This window comes from Pocillopora damicornis, chromosome 3, assembly GCF_964200805.1.
Source record: "Pocillopora damicornis chromosome 3, jaPocDami1.2, whole genome shotgun sequence".
Lineage (NCBI taxonomy): Eukaryota > Metazoa > Cnidaria > Anthozoa > Scleractinia > Pocilloporidae > Pocillopora > Pocillopora damicornis.
Genome location: NC_142672.1, coordinates 7,420,825 through 7,436,191, shown reverse-complemented (window position 1 = coordinate 7,436,191; position 15,367 = coordinate 7,420,825). Strand labels below are relative to the sequence as shown.

At 38.1% G+C, this 15,367-nt stretch overlaps 1 protein-coding gene across 3 annotated transcripts in view; it reads right to left on the bottom strand.

The window, feature by feature from the left end:
* Positions 1–2,250: 2,250 nt before the first annotated feature.
* The window catches only part of LOC113665688 (uncharacterized), a 30,940-nt gene continuing 17,823 nt past the window's right edge, over positions 2,251–15,367 (bottom strand). The window contains exons 19-39 of one of the 3 annotated variants that reach the window (XM_089200207.1): positions 14,672–14,997; positions 14,250–14,388; positions 13,480–13,805; positions 12,806–12,944; positions 12,234–12,559; positions 11,348–11,486; positions 10,738–11,063; positions 10,400–10,538; positions 9,505–9,833; positions 9,092–9,230; positions 8,400–8,725; positions 7,972–8,110; positions 7,433–7,758; positions 7,082–7,220; positions 6,426–6,533; positions 5,374–5,458; positions 5,133–5,177; positions 4,718–4,765; positions 4,323–4,370; positions 3,414–3,468; positions 2,251–3,080 (exon numbers count right to left, since the gene is read on the bottom strand). In XM_089200207.1, the coding sequence (XP_089056333.1) occupies positions 3,423–3,468; positions 4,323–4,370; positions 4,718–4,765; positions 5,133–5,177; positions 5,374–5,458; positions 6,426–6,533; positions 7,082–7,220; positions 7,433–7,758; positions 7,972–8,110; positions 8,400–8,725; positions 9,092–9,230; positions 9,505–9,833; positions 10,400–10,538; positions 10,738–11,063; positions 11,348–11,486; positions 12,234–12,559; positions 12,806–12,944; positions 13,480–13,805; positions 14,250–14,388; positions 14,672–14,997 (3,638 nt within the window). In that variant the 3' untranslated portion in view covers positions 2,251–3,080; positions 3,414–3,422. Of the gene's footprint in view, positions 3,081–3,413; positions 3,469–4,322; positions 4,371–4,717; positions 4,766–5,132; positions 5,178–5,373; positions 5,459–6,425; positions 6,640–7,081; positions 7,221–7,432; positions 7,759–7,971; positions 8,111–8,399; positions 8,726–9,091; positions 9,231–9,504; positions 9,834–10,399; positions 10,539–10,737; positions 11,064–11,347; positions 11,487–12,233; positions 12,560–12,805; positions 12,945–13,479; positions 13,806–14,249; positions 14,389–14,671; positions 14,998–15,367 lie in introns of all 3 variants that reach the window. The other 2 variants (XR_016184933.1, XM_089200209.1) reach the window with 2 other exon arrangements.

Here is a 15,367-nt window from a genome sequence, read left to right as displayed (position 1 = left end):
TTAGCAACATGGACGATAATGAAGTAAAACGTGACCCTTGAACTAAGGTGATACTTACCATAGATTATCACGTTGTCTACATTTCTTCTAGTTGACTTGCAGGACTATGGCTTTTTTTCTGTTTAAGAAAGTTTATGAAACTTGTTTCTATGAATGTAAGGGGTTTTGGACGAAGTTGATGGCTTTAGTAGACCCCACATGTTTTGAATTGTACCAGGTATTATGAAAATCGGTGCCCTTAGCCATTGCATGTGGAAATTGGACTGAGTAAAGAAATGTCTTTGTTGAAGTTTTTTTTTTTTTAACACTCACAAACTCAAAGTAAGACGATGACTGTAACTGAAACTGATCTTGTAAGAGTAAATGCCAAGTTAAAAGAGCATCGCACCGACGTCTTAAAGTAAATGATAAAGTCGAATAAGATCAACTGCAGAACTATTACAAACTATACCAAATTTTATCATATGATTTCGATGTCTTAGTCACATGACCATGGTTGGTGCTCACGTGTGTTGCGAACTCTCTATTAACTTTTGAATATGGGGTCTGCAACAGTTCCTTAGATGGCCATGTCTAATATCATGTATATAGGGGCTTTGAAATGAATGCTTTTAGAGATTAAAACAGAAAAGTAGTTTTTGTCTTTTTTTTTTCTACATGGACACCTTACTGACTTTGGAAAATTAATCGTCTGTCACGAAGTACACCTTTCGCATGTCATGAACAGGAGAGGAAAAATCCAAGTTCGCTTCCACAGAGTAAATAACATCGTAGGGAAAACGACCTCACCAATAATTGTTCATTTGAATCATCTGTTGTTTCATTCGCGTATGAAGCCTTTTCAAGGACGTTAGGCATGCACTCCGCAATAAAAGGATATGAAAACAATGAAGATGCTTTCGCATGGAAATTGCGCAAATTATCAACACATGATAAAAATGAACACTACTTTCTCCCTGACAATGTTTCATTAATAATAGACACTCAATTGACTTTATTTTCCGTTAATGAAGGGCAAGATGTCTTATAGAAACTCAAAAAGTTTAAACAAGCTTATCAACATCTGCATCATGTAAACGATGAAATTTGTGATTGTTTACAGAAGATAAGTGGACTACCAAGTGGAAAGTTTTTCAGCGCGGTATTCGTATCAGCAGCGAAAATATTGATTAGAAGTGGAAATGAGCAATCGATGTCCAGGTTAAAATAAGGAGACTGGAGTAAATTTCAGAGGTAATTCAGGCTGATTTCGTATGTTACAACTGCCAATTTCTATGAAAATGGTTTTGAAAACTGTCGCATGACCCGTACAATAACTTTTATTTGAGATTCAAAAATGGTCAATTTTGCATATATTGTTTCTAATCTAATCACATTGGCGATTTCTGTCGCGCAAATCAAAGCAACTTTAATCGTTCCTAAATTGAAACTCCGTGCGAGTGAACTAACCAACCTCATTTTATCAACACTTTTCATAGTCTACTGTTACTACAATGATAGAGCCATTGTTTTCATTCTCTTTTTTGCTAACGGGAGCTTCTAACTTTCCAGTTGCTCGAGACCATCCTACTCTTTTTCAAGCGTGCAGTTATTCTCCTTTTCTTAATTGAATTCTGTCTTTGTAAGTAGTTGGGGAAAATCTCTGGTTCTTTGCATGAAATTTGCACTGGCCATTTTACTACTCAACAAGGTCGTCCGCTTTGTGTCAGAACTAAAAGAATTTTTTTTTCATTTGTTATAACCGAACGTTTTCATATTTGAGAGGATTTTTTTAACTTTCTATTAGCATTTTTCCTTCGGGCACACTTGCCTTTCGCTAACCACACAACTTTTTGTGTTGCGTTGTTTTGTCTTTTGTTTCACCTTTTAATTGTTTTTGTCTTTTTGTCTCTTGTTTGAGAAACATTGAAAGAAATGTGACCTTGTTAGAAATTTGTCACATGCTAGGAAACCGGTCAAATATGATAATATGGGAAACAAAGAGCACACCTACATTTGCCTCGCTGTCAACATGTGGCTTCGTTTCATGTTGGTAATGAAACTCCATAAATGTCTCGGAGGCGCCGGTTCGAACCGTGTAAAAGCGCTAATTTATTCACGATTCTTATTCCACAATCAAAAATGATTCATTTCATTTGTTTGTGAAACCTTCCTTTAACAATCTCCTTCTGTTAGAAAGAGCAACTTCGGAAATCACATTTGTAGTGGAGAGGAGTGTTGTCACACTGATATATTTGGAGAGTAAGAAACTTTTTCGAGTGAGAGATTAGATTACTTTTATTATCAAGATAAAATGTAATTGACTGTATTTACGGCTATGAATACACTCTGAAACCGTTCAGAACTACGCTAAAGGTATTTTTCCATAAATCATATCCCTATAAGGGCAAAAAATTTAATCAAGATAAACATTTGTTGATATTCATCCAGTAATCTAAAATGTGGGTTTATTGAATGCTTGCGAGCCATATTTTTTTAGTGGAACAACGAATTTTTGTGTGCTTTTTAAAGCAGAGCGGTTTTTAATGGGGTGTCAAAAGTAATCAGGGATTGCTTTGGATTTCCCTCACTCCGCTCTATGATTAGTCCAAAGAACTCGCGCCATATACTCTCTCAACCAATCAGATACAAAACTAAAGCCAATCACGACTTGGTCACCCGTGTTCTCCCGCGCTTTGGGCAGTTTGCGTGGTTTTACTTTGAGTTCTCTTTGGTTTTTAAAGGTATTTTCTAATCTTCTGATTGGTTGATGTGCTAACGCTCTATGAGCCAGTAATCATCCATTGTCATACACTTACATCGTTTAGACAGCAAACAAACTAAAATTGACCATCTTTTCAGAGATATTTGCACATTCAAAAACTGGCTACCTAACTCATTCTCCTCTAACTAATAAGAAAAACGGTACCTGTTACTTTCGCTTGGCGTTTTTTACTACCACTATTATTTGGGAAAATGATTAGAATCCTCTGAGGATTTTTTTTTTGTTTTTGTTGTTAAAAATCTCTTAAAACACTAATAAGCTAAAACATATCCTTGCTGCTGAAGTTTTTCAGTTTCAGTCAGGCACCAGCGCATCCCTATCAGAAAGAAAAATATGACACTGTTTAATGATTAAAGCTTTGATATATTTCCATAAATGCGGTCCCGGGACTTCTAAGTCTTCCGTGTTATAGACTGGAAAATTAAATTTCCAGGTGAGTGTCGGAAGTAACTGGGTTTGCTTCGGTTGCGCCGCTTTCCTAATATACCACATTCTCACGTCTCGGGCAGTTCGCTGTTTGTTTGCTTTGAGTTGTCCTGGGTTGCCTGTGATATTTTCCTTTGTTCTGATTGGCTATTGTATTACTTAGTTCGCTTTTTGTTTTACGACTCTCGATCGAAAAGCGCACTATTGTTACGAGTAAAATTACCTATTCTCATCAACTTAAGTTTTCTTCGCTGAGGAGTTGATAACCGGATGATTTACTGAAGCGAAAGAAGGAAATCAGGAAAAAAATTGTTATTTGGATCTGGGCCCAGTTGTTCAGGAGGTGGTAACGGTATCCAACGGATGAATCGCTATCCAGCGGATAAGTGACAACAAAATGTACCGCAGTATCCACCGGAAAGAGATTTACCCTGCGTGTAGTGTTATCTACTCCGCGGACAACCGGGGCTAGAACAATGACGGAAAACCATATTAGCTAAAAGTTATCCATCAAGAAAAAATAGACGTCAAATTAAGTAGAAAAAAAGCATGAATTACCACATTTTAGCGTCATCTGAGATCCATCAATAAACAGATTTAAGGTAACTTGGAGTCTACTTATTTAATGAAGTAGAAGTGTGATGAAGATCAACTTTAAAAAGAAAACCTGATAGGTCGCTCATTATGTCATGCAAACTCTGTAGAATATCAACCATTAGTCAACAACTGAGCCAAGGATTGTTAAAAAAATTGACGCGTCGCAGGTTTTTGTGGTTGGTGTTCGTATTGTGCGTTCTTTATACGCGATTGCAAAAACGTTGAATCCTAAACAGCATGGTCCGTTAAGGTTGATACCCAACTGCTTTATGGGAAATGTTACATAATTTCCATGACTCATGGCAAATCTCTACGTATGATATTATTTTCTGTCAGGAAAGTGTGTGTAGCTTCTATCATATACCACGTGCAAAACAATGTCGTTATCATGTCTTTATGTACCCATAAAGCTTTTGGGTCTCATCGTTGATTGTCTTTAAGTGTAAACGTTTTTGCAGTGCATAGCAAGAAGGACCAGGGTAAACATTTCCACCAGAATGCCACAATTCTCAGTGTTTTTAAATTAGATATTTACCGATCATCGTATATTTTGTTCACTGCATAGTTTAATTCACTGGTTCCCCTGCAAAGTAGAAAAAAAGTGTGGATAGCGTACGTGAATAACCGAGATGACGACTCCTAAAAAAGGAGGTTTACAACTGACAGAATATCAAAGCAATCAGCAGCAGTCTTCGTTTGAGGAGTAAAATATGATGAACAAAAAAACCAGTCATTGCATATTAAACAATATACAGTTAGAGATCTGGGTATCATAAGATGACTTGATCAATACATTTTAGTGAAGACCATAGTCCTAAAAGATCTGGAATACAACAAATGAATTAATGGTTGGTGAGTCAGTGCACCAAGAAGTATTTGGTTTAGACGTTTGTCTTTACAAACAAACTTTGTTTTATATTAGATATTTACCGATCATCGTATATTTTGTTCACTGCATAGTTTAATTCATCGGTTCCCCTGCAAGGCAGAAAAAAAGTGTGGATAGCGTACGTGAATAACCGAGATGACGACTCTTAAAAAAGCAGGTTTACAACTGACAGAATACCAAATCAATCAGCACCAGTATTCGTTTGAGGAGTAAAAAATGATTACCGAAAAAACCAGTACTTGCATATTAAACAATATACAGTTAGAGATCTGGGTATCATAAGATGACTTGATCAATACATTTTTGTGAAGACCAAAGTCCTAAAAAGATCTGGAATACAGCAATTGAATTAATAGTTGGTGAGTCAGTGCACCAAAATGTATTTGGTCTAGACGTTTGTCTTTACAAACAAGGAAGCAACAACAACAAAAAAAACTAAATGCGATTTTTACTCACGTCTGAAATGCAACTGTGTTGATGTCCACATTCTTTTGACCTCTCCTATTTAAAAACAAGTTTATTGGTTCACATCAAAGGAACAAAAGGAAGGATTTTATCTTCATGATATGTTAACATCATTCGAACATCTAAGTGTATTTTACTAAATTAACCCTGCCCATTTTTTGGTACCATGATATGCTAATTTTTACATTCGTTAGACATAGTAGGTCTTCCCGTCAAGTAGTTTTTTTCTCACCTTTTCCAGTAAAAGAATACACCCAATGCTACGACGGCGATTAAAATGATTACCAAGGGTAACACCACAGCAAGTACCTTGACGCCTATCAAAGGATGAAAAGCATCCGTCAGTAGGACTACCAAGTTGAGGGAATTGGTTTTCCTCGTAGCTCATAAAGAAAGAGCAACTAGGAGAGACTGTTTCGTCATGCCACGAAAATAAGATAGGAAGGTATTATCAGACCTCTTCACCTTACCCTGCTTGATTTTTAGCCCACCTTAATCATCTTGAAAAATGCTAAATACAGTAAATTCGTGTTTCTCGAACGCATTTAATTTGTCTGCACTGAGGTGTATTTTTCCTCGAGACTGACCTGGATCAACCTTTCTGCCGACCAAAATTCTGAAACTATGGACTATAAAGGCGACAAAAAAAACTACAATGTCCCTTTCGAGAAAATGGTGGTAGGGTGATGACCCTAGATGATAAAGGAAACAAATAATAAGCTATTGAGTGACATCAGAAACCTAGGCAAGCTCTTGGGCCAGTGTTTTGAAAAAAAAAATTTAACACATTTTGGTTTTTTGGTCAAGTCAACCTTGGTCTCCATAATGGCTACTCGTTAAGAGCAGTTAATGCTTTTCAACATTTAACTACACAAGGTTCAGCCTTCGCGATGACTCAACCTGGGTTTTCGCCAACCTGGGGTGATGTAAAGAGACTCATATAGTTCCAGCTGTAACTATCTTTTTAGTTTCGTCTAATACCACCTTAGCTTAACCATTCGCATGCTCTTTGTGCAATCACAGTCAACTAGATCCTTTTCTGCCTAATTCTACATAAGTCCAAACTCTTTTTTCATTGAAATAAACTTAAAAAAACATAAAACGATGATGATTAAACTTGTAAACTCCTAAACAAGAGTAAGTGAAAGAAATATTAATTATGCCGTATAGTTTCAATAATTTCTTTTGCGGTGGTTGTTGGGTCGCCATACGCAACTTATGAATTTCTCTCAACGCGTCGGATGACGAGACAACACAACGATTAGAAAACAATTTCAGCGGCACCTTCTTTTTTCTTGTTTCCTTGTTGCGCTCCGAATATTCCCCCTTCTTTGTCTGTGTTAGCTTCTGTCGTCATTTCTGATGGTGGTACAGTTGGCGAACCAGCAAACACTATAAGGTCAAATAAAGTTTCAAATTCCAGTTTCTGGTTTTCCTCCAAGTAAATGAATCGAAACATGCACAGGAACTCGCCGTAACAGCACGACGCCGGGGGAACCTAATGGAATGAAGACTAATTCGAGCAAACTTTTCTCATCGCAAAACAAACATATTTAAAAGGGAGGAATGAGATCTGTTTTAAATATTATTGCATCCTGTTTGGGATCGCTGGCGATACTGACTGGTTCACACTAATTTTTCCTCTTAATGAAAAACTAAAACACAGAAACTACAAATCAAATTGTAAAAAAAGTAAAATGATGTAAGAAGTGTGAGAGGAACATTTAACATTCGTGTAATGTAATTTTGGTCAAAAATGATAATCAGTGATTTTAAATCGATCACGTGCTACCCGTTCGTTCGATTTGAACTTCAGCCTATTCAATTACCTTTATGAAATTGAGTGCATTTTGAAATTGACTGGCAGACTAATTAGCTATTGCACACTCTATCAGGTATCGCACCCAATTTGTCTCTACGAGCAAAAGCGGTTACTATACCTGAGCAGCCGTAGATTTCCACCCTCATCGATATATGATTATGCCACTCAACAGGCATCAGGCGAATGTAACGTGCTGTTATTAGTGGACTGAGTATGTTTTTTACAACTGTGTCACTGTCCTGATTTCCATAAAATACCTGATGTTGAGACAGTAAAGGCTTTAAACGGAATCCATAAATGGTCAGTTTGCTGGGTAACTTTCTATTGCATAACCAAGGCCCATGAAAGAACTCTTACGTTCGGTTTAGCATTGTATGGCCTACAATTAACTGCTATACATAAAATAAGCACTTAACTCAAAATGGGGTCAAGCGGCTAACCTCTCTGATCTCTTCAGCGGTAATCATACCTTTGCAGAACTGTCTTCTGTTGCATTATAAAATTCAAAAGTCACTCCGTCACTGCTATACTGTATGAGGTATCTGGACACCCACTGGTTGTTCCCATTCATCCCCTGAGTCGCAACACCTGTCAATCGAGAGTTATCACCGATATCCACTTGAAGCCACTGATTGAAGTTATTGCTCATGGCTGACCACCCACCTCCCTTGTTCCCGTCTGCTTTCGAATTTAACCTTGCCTCCTTTGCGCCATGATCCTCATCCATTTGGGAGGATACCCTTAGGTTGGCATCAGATATTTCTTTATTCTCCACACCAAGTGCAGCAGCACATCCTGTGTTTGAAAAAATATATTTTGTTTGAAAAAGTAATTTATAATAAACACATTCGAATAACCTTCCAACAATAAGATTCTGCTTAGTTGGTTAAACTGCTTGGATTGCTTCATTTCATCACGTAAGGGACCATATCTGTAAAATTTATGGCGTTTTTTTGTCAAATAACCTTATTTATAGAATGATTAATTATAACTGTTCCTTTAAAGCACCTGGACAGCCATAGATCTCTATCCTCATTGAGATATGATTGTGCCACTCCACCGGTATAAGCCGTATAAACCTTGTTGTGATTGGTGGGCTTAAACTGTTGTAAACCACTGCCTCGCTGTTTTGATTTCCAGTGAAAACCTTTTAGACAAAAACAAGGAAAAATGTTGATATCTTGCATGCGAGAAACTTCTATCCCATATCAAAATTAGATGACAAATTTGTCGCATCAAAGGAGTATTCTTGATAGAAATTATAACAGTCTTATTGTGGAGCTGGGTTTATCTCATACATTTTTGTCACAGTAAGGAGAAGAAGTACAATATTCGTTTCCCTTAGGTGCACTTTTTTCGAGGCTTAGCTATGTAAGTCATCAGGAAGACCACTTTTTAAAGTTGGAGACGATTACTCTTAAAATGGTGTAACATACCCTCGCAACGCTAGCATTAGATGGTTTGTACACCTGGAAGCTTTGGCCATCCTCACTGTTCTCCATCGTATACTTGGTCACCCACTGATCGTACCCATTCCTTCCTTGAGTGGCCACACGTGTCACACGTGTGTAAGTACCAAGATCTACTTGAAGCCATTGGTTAGCATCATTTATGAGAGATGACCAACCTCCCCCAAAGCCACCGTCCGCTTTATAATTTAACCTGGCTTGACTTGCAGGGCTATTGTCATCCAAAATCGAGGATGTAGTTATCTTTGAGTCAGCGATATTTCCGCTTTCCATACCAAGAGGTGCGATGCAGTCTACGAGATGCAAATCAAGAATCAGGAAGAAAAATGTAATTTCCTTTGAGGGAATGGTTAGATCTAATTTAAATAGCTACCGATAATAGACACTAACTGGTCGAATTTAATTTTTTTCAACCTAGAAGACACGTACTGCTATGGCCTTTTCATAATCAGGTAAAACCAAAAACTAGTTCGTGGATGGAAACGATGATGCGGTTGACTTGATTAATCTAAAGCTACATCTTTTTCATTGATTAATTGAACTAAGATGAAGACCTTTACCACAAGCCGCTGCTAAGATTTCTGTAACCCGTTTTTCAAAATGTCCTTAGTCAGGTTATTGAAGGAAAAACTTTTCAACCTCGAAAGGATCGACTCTACCTGGGCATCCGTAAATCTCAATTCTCATTGATATGTGTTTATGCCACTCTAGCGGCAATAATCGGACGAAACGTGTTCTGATTGGCTCGCTCAGTCTTTTGACTACAACTGTGGAACTGTCGTCATTTCCATCGAAAACCTTCAAAAGAAAGTTTAAACAAACAACGTAATTAACAGTCAGTTTGCTTTCTTTCCTCACAATTACCCAGAAACTTACTTACCCACCTAGCCACCCATCGAGCCACCTGCTCTCCCCCAACCAGTCATTTACACCACACAAATTGCCTAAACTGGGCTGAACGTTTCTCGTTCATATCCATAGGCATCATATTGATCATACCATTACGGTGTACGATAAACATTAATTACTGTCATTCAGAATTCATAGTTAGAATACAGCGCTAAGGGCATACCTGTGCAGAACTGTGTTCTGCTTTCTTGTAAAATTGGAAATTTATCCCGGAATAGCTAAATTGTATTCTGTATTTTGTCACCCACTCGTCGAGTCCATCTACCCCCTGTGTTGCTACACGCGTCACAATTACTTTACTTCCAAGGTCCACTTGAAACCATTGATAAAGGTCGTTCTTGCAAGCAGACCACCCCCCATTTTTACCATCAGTGACTGTTTGACTGTGCAACCTGGCATATGCTGGAGCACGATCATCATTCAGTTGTGAGGAGGCAGATATTTGCGCATCAGAGATGAATTTACTTTCCATGCCGAGGGGGGATACACAGCCTGAGTATGTCGAAAGAAACATATCGCAGATATAGCCACAAAAAGGTTGAAAACCTTTTACTAATGATCTTGTAATGCGTACAATTAACATCTGGAATCGCTTTTAACCTGCCATACCACCCACTTGACCGATCAAATTCAAAAGTTGAGTCCATACCATACAGGAACTTTATCGCCCCAACAAACTTTTAAAAGCTAGATGGTTAAATTATCCTTATCAACGTTACGATGACAACAGGTCACGAATTTTTCCTCGAATTTTTTCGCGTCAGGGGCTGGTTTTGTGACGTTACTTCTATCGTTTAACGGGTAACTAATACCGCTGTCGTGATTTTCAAATGTGTTTTTTGCTGGTACAGCTACGTGTACGACAAATGAAAACAAATAATAATAATAATCAAGATAATAATGATTTTAATAACTATAGCGGTAGAGACAATAATGGTGATCAGAGTGATGATACTAACTTTAACCTTAATTGTTAATAATGAGAAAAAATGACAGTGATAAGAATAAAGGTGATAAATATTACAAACAATAGAAAATATGAAGAGAAATGGACTTACCTGGACAGCCATAAATCTCAACCCTCATGGATATGTGTCGGTACCAACTCACCGGTCTAATTCGTATGTAGCGTGCTCTGATTGGTTCGCGTATTTCGTGATAAACGACGGTCTCTCTGTCACTATTTCCACGAAAGACCTATGTAAATTATCAAGACAGGTGGAAAATTAGCTTTCGATCAGAACATCGAAAAAGGCTTCATACACTCCCGAACAATAAAGCTTCTGGGAAGTTTCCCATTTGGGGTTACGTTGTCACATTGTCTTTTATAATTCTAAGATTTTATGTTCACTCCAGATCACTAATAGATAGAAAAAATAAAACTACTTAGGTATACCTTTTCAGTTTCGAGTGGCTTCTCCTTATAAAACTGAAAAGTTACTCCATCGTCACTATACTGCAACTTATATGCTGTCACATATTCGTCATAGCGTTGTCTGCCTTGGGTCGCTATACCAGTCACTGTCGTGTATTGACCAAAATCCACTTTAAACCACTGGTTTAAATCATTTGCACGTGATGACCAACTTCCGGAGGTTCCCGGAAGTTTCTTATAATGTAACCTTCCTTGCCTGGCCCCATGATTGCCATCCCACTGTGAAGAAGCACTTATCTGTGCATCGGTGATTGCCCCGCTATCCATGCCAAGTGGTGCTGCACAACCTGTTTGTATTGAAAAAGGACAAGAAAGTGAAAGGTGTATCTCTTGTCCAACAGTTAAAATCTTCGTTTCATCGGAGCATGATACGTCTGTTCTCTAGCCTTAAATTTTAAAAATTTAATAAATCGGAACGTTTCTCATCCGGCCCCCACGATGTTTTTTTAGTTATCAAAGAGTTTTATTGAAAGTCCATGATTGATATTTAAAGTTTCAGTTCCTTTTAAGGTTTTATTAAAACGATTCTACCGCGTCAACTGTTTCGGGCTATTGCCAGCAAGAGGTGTACCTGGGCATCCGTAAATCTCCATTCTCATCGATATCCGGTCGTTCCAGGCAAGCGGTTTCAGTCGAATGTAACGAGTGGTTATTGGTGGGCTCAATATGTTATAAACAACAGTATTTTGGTCTTGATTCCCATCGAACTCCTAAACAATAGACAAAGGAATAATCATGTTTCATTTCGTTTGATGACGTATTCCAAACTTTTGTCCCAGTGTAAACAAAACTGTTCCGCTAGTAGTCTGTTAACAACTGGTAAAGCTAGATTCCTGCTGAAAGTTCTTAGATTACACACTGACTTCCCAATACTATTCGAGAAGATATCTTCTCACCAGGCTGGGGTCATACTATTCATAACTTTTGCCATCATAAGAAGCCGAGTCTACTCAGTGATTCGTTAGTAGGTAACCGACAGTAGTAGGTGATTACACGGGCTGCAAGTCTTTATAACGTTTAGAGTTTTTCGGTGAAGCGGCCACTGATGTTATCCCATACAGTGCCACAGTAATCAAAGTACGGTTCAACAATTGACTGAGACAGGTCAGAATTTGGAATAAAAAGCTTAGTGGATGAATAAATGAATAGATGGAAGAATGACTGGATTGGATGATAAATGGATTGAGCGACTGCATGGATAAATGGGTGGATGAATAAAAGGATGAATGGATGGATTTATGGACGGATGGAGGGTAGAAGAGAGGGAGGGAAAGAGAAATGGATAGATGGATAGATAGATGAACTTCTTTTTTCGACCATGTTTCTTTTTCTCTTTTCTTTCTCTTGTGTCAGCTTTACACTCTTTCATGAAGCAGCAGCGAACGTTATCTGCACGATATCTGTTGACAAAAGTCTGTAATTTGGCAGAGAAAATGAAAGCTTAGGATATCTGGTACCTTTGCAGAGCTGGATGTAGCTTCTTTGTAGAGGTGGAAGGTTATTCCATCATCACTATATTGTAACATATATCTGGTCACCCACTGATCGTAGCCATTCATCCCCTGAGTCGCCAAACGCGTCACTTTTGTGTAACTACCAAAATTCACTTGAAGCCATTGGTCACGATCATTTGTGAGAGCTGACCAACCCCCAACTTTGTAACCATCCGCTTGGAAATGTAACCTGGCCTGTGATGCAGAGTGATAACCATCCAGTTGTGATGATGCAATTATCTGAGTATCAGATATCGATCCAAATGCCATTCCGAGAGGATTTATGCAACCTTAGTTTGACAAAAAAAGAATGGTGACAGTTTATAACAGATGCCATTATTTGATTGATAATGGCTACCTACTCCTGTCAGATATCGTCATTCACCAAATGCAAAGCACCCCAGATAGCCTTTCCAAAAATGATTAACATGGGGGACAAGAGATGCAATTTGTTATTTGTACAGCAGCTCAAAAAGAAAGTCAAACGTTGGTATCAAATAAGTCTCCATAAAAGTATGTAGGATTATTCTAGATACCTGGACAGCCATAGATCTCAGTTCTCATTGATATTCGATTGTGCCACTCAGCGGGTTTGAATCGAATGTAACGCGTTATAATTGGTGGAGTCAGTGTGTTGTACACGACAGTGTCGCTGTCCGTATTTCCATTGAAAACCTTGATAGAAAAACGCAAAATACCTTAGATGATTACTCAAATTTTTTGGAATTGATTTTTCTTAGCGCCTAAGTACAAAATGCCGCAGTTCTAGTTTCTTACAGTTCGTTTCAGATTAGCAACATTCTGATTAGGGTTGTCTACCATCGATTGGATGCACGTCGATCTCCAAGACTACAAATGTTTTAGCCAGTCTAATCCACATCTTTCCAGAACTGAACGCGCAAAGGATGAGCTCTAAAATTTTTGAGTGGTAAAACTTTGACAAATAAAATTGATGTGAGATTTCTATTCTCAAAACGCGTAAGATAAAAGGAAACAAAATTTAGTGGCTATCGTGGCTTTTACTGGTTACCGAAAATTTTATTTATTGTCGCTGGATTCCTATAAAGTTGACAGGGGAATATTGAAATAGACTGGAAAGGCTTTACTTATTGGGATGGAACGAAATTTGTTTTGTAAATTTTTACTGCCTATTGCTTTGGTGTCGACATTTTATAACTGAAATCTGGGAAAACTGCTTCACGATACAAACCTGCGCAGCAAAATGTCCTGGATCCTCAAAGAAATGAAAGATGTCCTCATTTTCACCATATTGCAGTCTGAACTTGGTCACCCACTCGTCATGCCCATTCCTCCCCTGCGTTGCAATGCCCGTCACCCGTATGTAACTACCAAGATCCACCTGAAGCCATTGGTCTACGTCATTTTTAAGCGCTGACCAGCTTCCTCCGTTTTTTCTATTTGCCTTTGAATGTAACCTGGAATGCTTTGCAGAGTGATTTTCATCCAGCTGCGTTGACGACTTGATTTGAGAATCCGAAATTTTGCGATTTTCCATGCCATACGGGGACGTACAGCCTAGATTAAAAACGGAAACGATGCTTTTAGGAGATAGTCTTTCGACTAAAGCTACAAGGATTGACTGGGGCTGGGTTTAATTCTTTCTGTAACAATACAAGCTCTGAATCAGGAGTATGATTATAGACAGAAACGTCTGTAACCCATTCATAAAAACTGTAACAACATTTCAGGAACTAAATAATCATCGGTTAAACTTATTTATGAGTAAAAACATAGCAATAGATTTTTTTCCATGAGAAAGTGGCCCAAGCGTCGATACGGTAGCACACTTGAATGACGTTTACTGTCAAGTTACACACTGGACACCCAAAAAGGCTTTTTATACCCTCCAGTTACAATCATGACATCAAAACTGCTTTCTTAGTGCTTTTATCTGTCTGTTGATAACCAATTACGTTCGATAATGTTGGCATAGTCACTAGTTTAAAAATTGCAAAATACCTGGACAGCCATATAAATCCATCCTCATCGAGATGTGGTTATTCCACGTCATTGGTATTAGCCGTATGTACCGAGCTGTTATTGGCGAAGTTAGTTTGTTGTATACCACAGTATCTGAATCTCGGTTTCCATCAAACACCTAAGTATAATAAAAGTAGATTTTAAAGAAATATTCCAGGATTTAAACATTGTTTGAGGACACTCCCATCTGTTTCTCCTTTCATGATGCGTCATAGTTGATATTTCATTCACATCTGTAGTGCAGAATGTATTGGGTAAGGGAAAACATCCCTGATACGTTAATGAATTAAGTGAGGTCCATGGTAATAATCTATTTTTCAACAGTTTGCTCTATAATGATTTAAATAGCCTATAGGGTAAGCCTATCAAATAAGGTTTTACCTGTGAAATGGATACCACACCTTTTCGGAGTTGCTGTCAGGTTCCTTGTAGAACGTGAAGGTCACACCATCATCGCTATATTGCAAGCTGTATTTGGTAACCCATTCTTTGAATCCGTTTCTTCCTTGGGTCGCTACTACCGTTACCCGCGCAAAAGTATTAAGATCCACCTGTAGCCACTGGTTACGATCATCTGTGAGAGCCGTCCAGCCACCTTGCTTTTGACTGTTTCTCGTAAGGTGTAGTCTACCTTGTATTGCAGAATGGTTTCCATCCAGTTGCGAGGAAGCACTTATCTGAGCATCTTCTATTGCCTGACTTTCCATTCCAAGAGAAGTCATACATGCTGAATTTGTTGTTAAGAGATAAGCGTTAGATATAGTTACTATCCAAACCTTAAACGACACTTTTATTCACTTTCTCTTTCAATAATTGCCTCTGATAAACTACTGTAGTCACTAAAAGGATTGGTTGATTTCAGTCAAAATTACTACAATAAAAGACCTCAATTATATCCAAAGCATTCATCTCACTTCACCCTCTATTTCTCTCAAAATTCTTTAATCAATGATGTACGAAACATGATGTTACGACACTGAGATCCTTCTGACTCGCTGGTATATGCCTGTGGCTGAAAGACTGTTTTTAAAATTTGACAGCTAATCTTGAAGTCCTATCAAGCTTCTCAGTCAATCTAGTTATTTGTTTTCTAACGT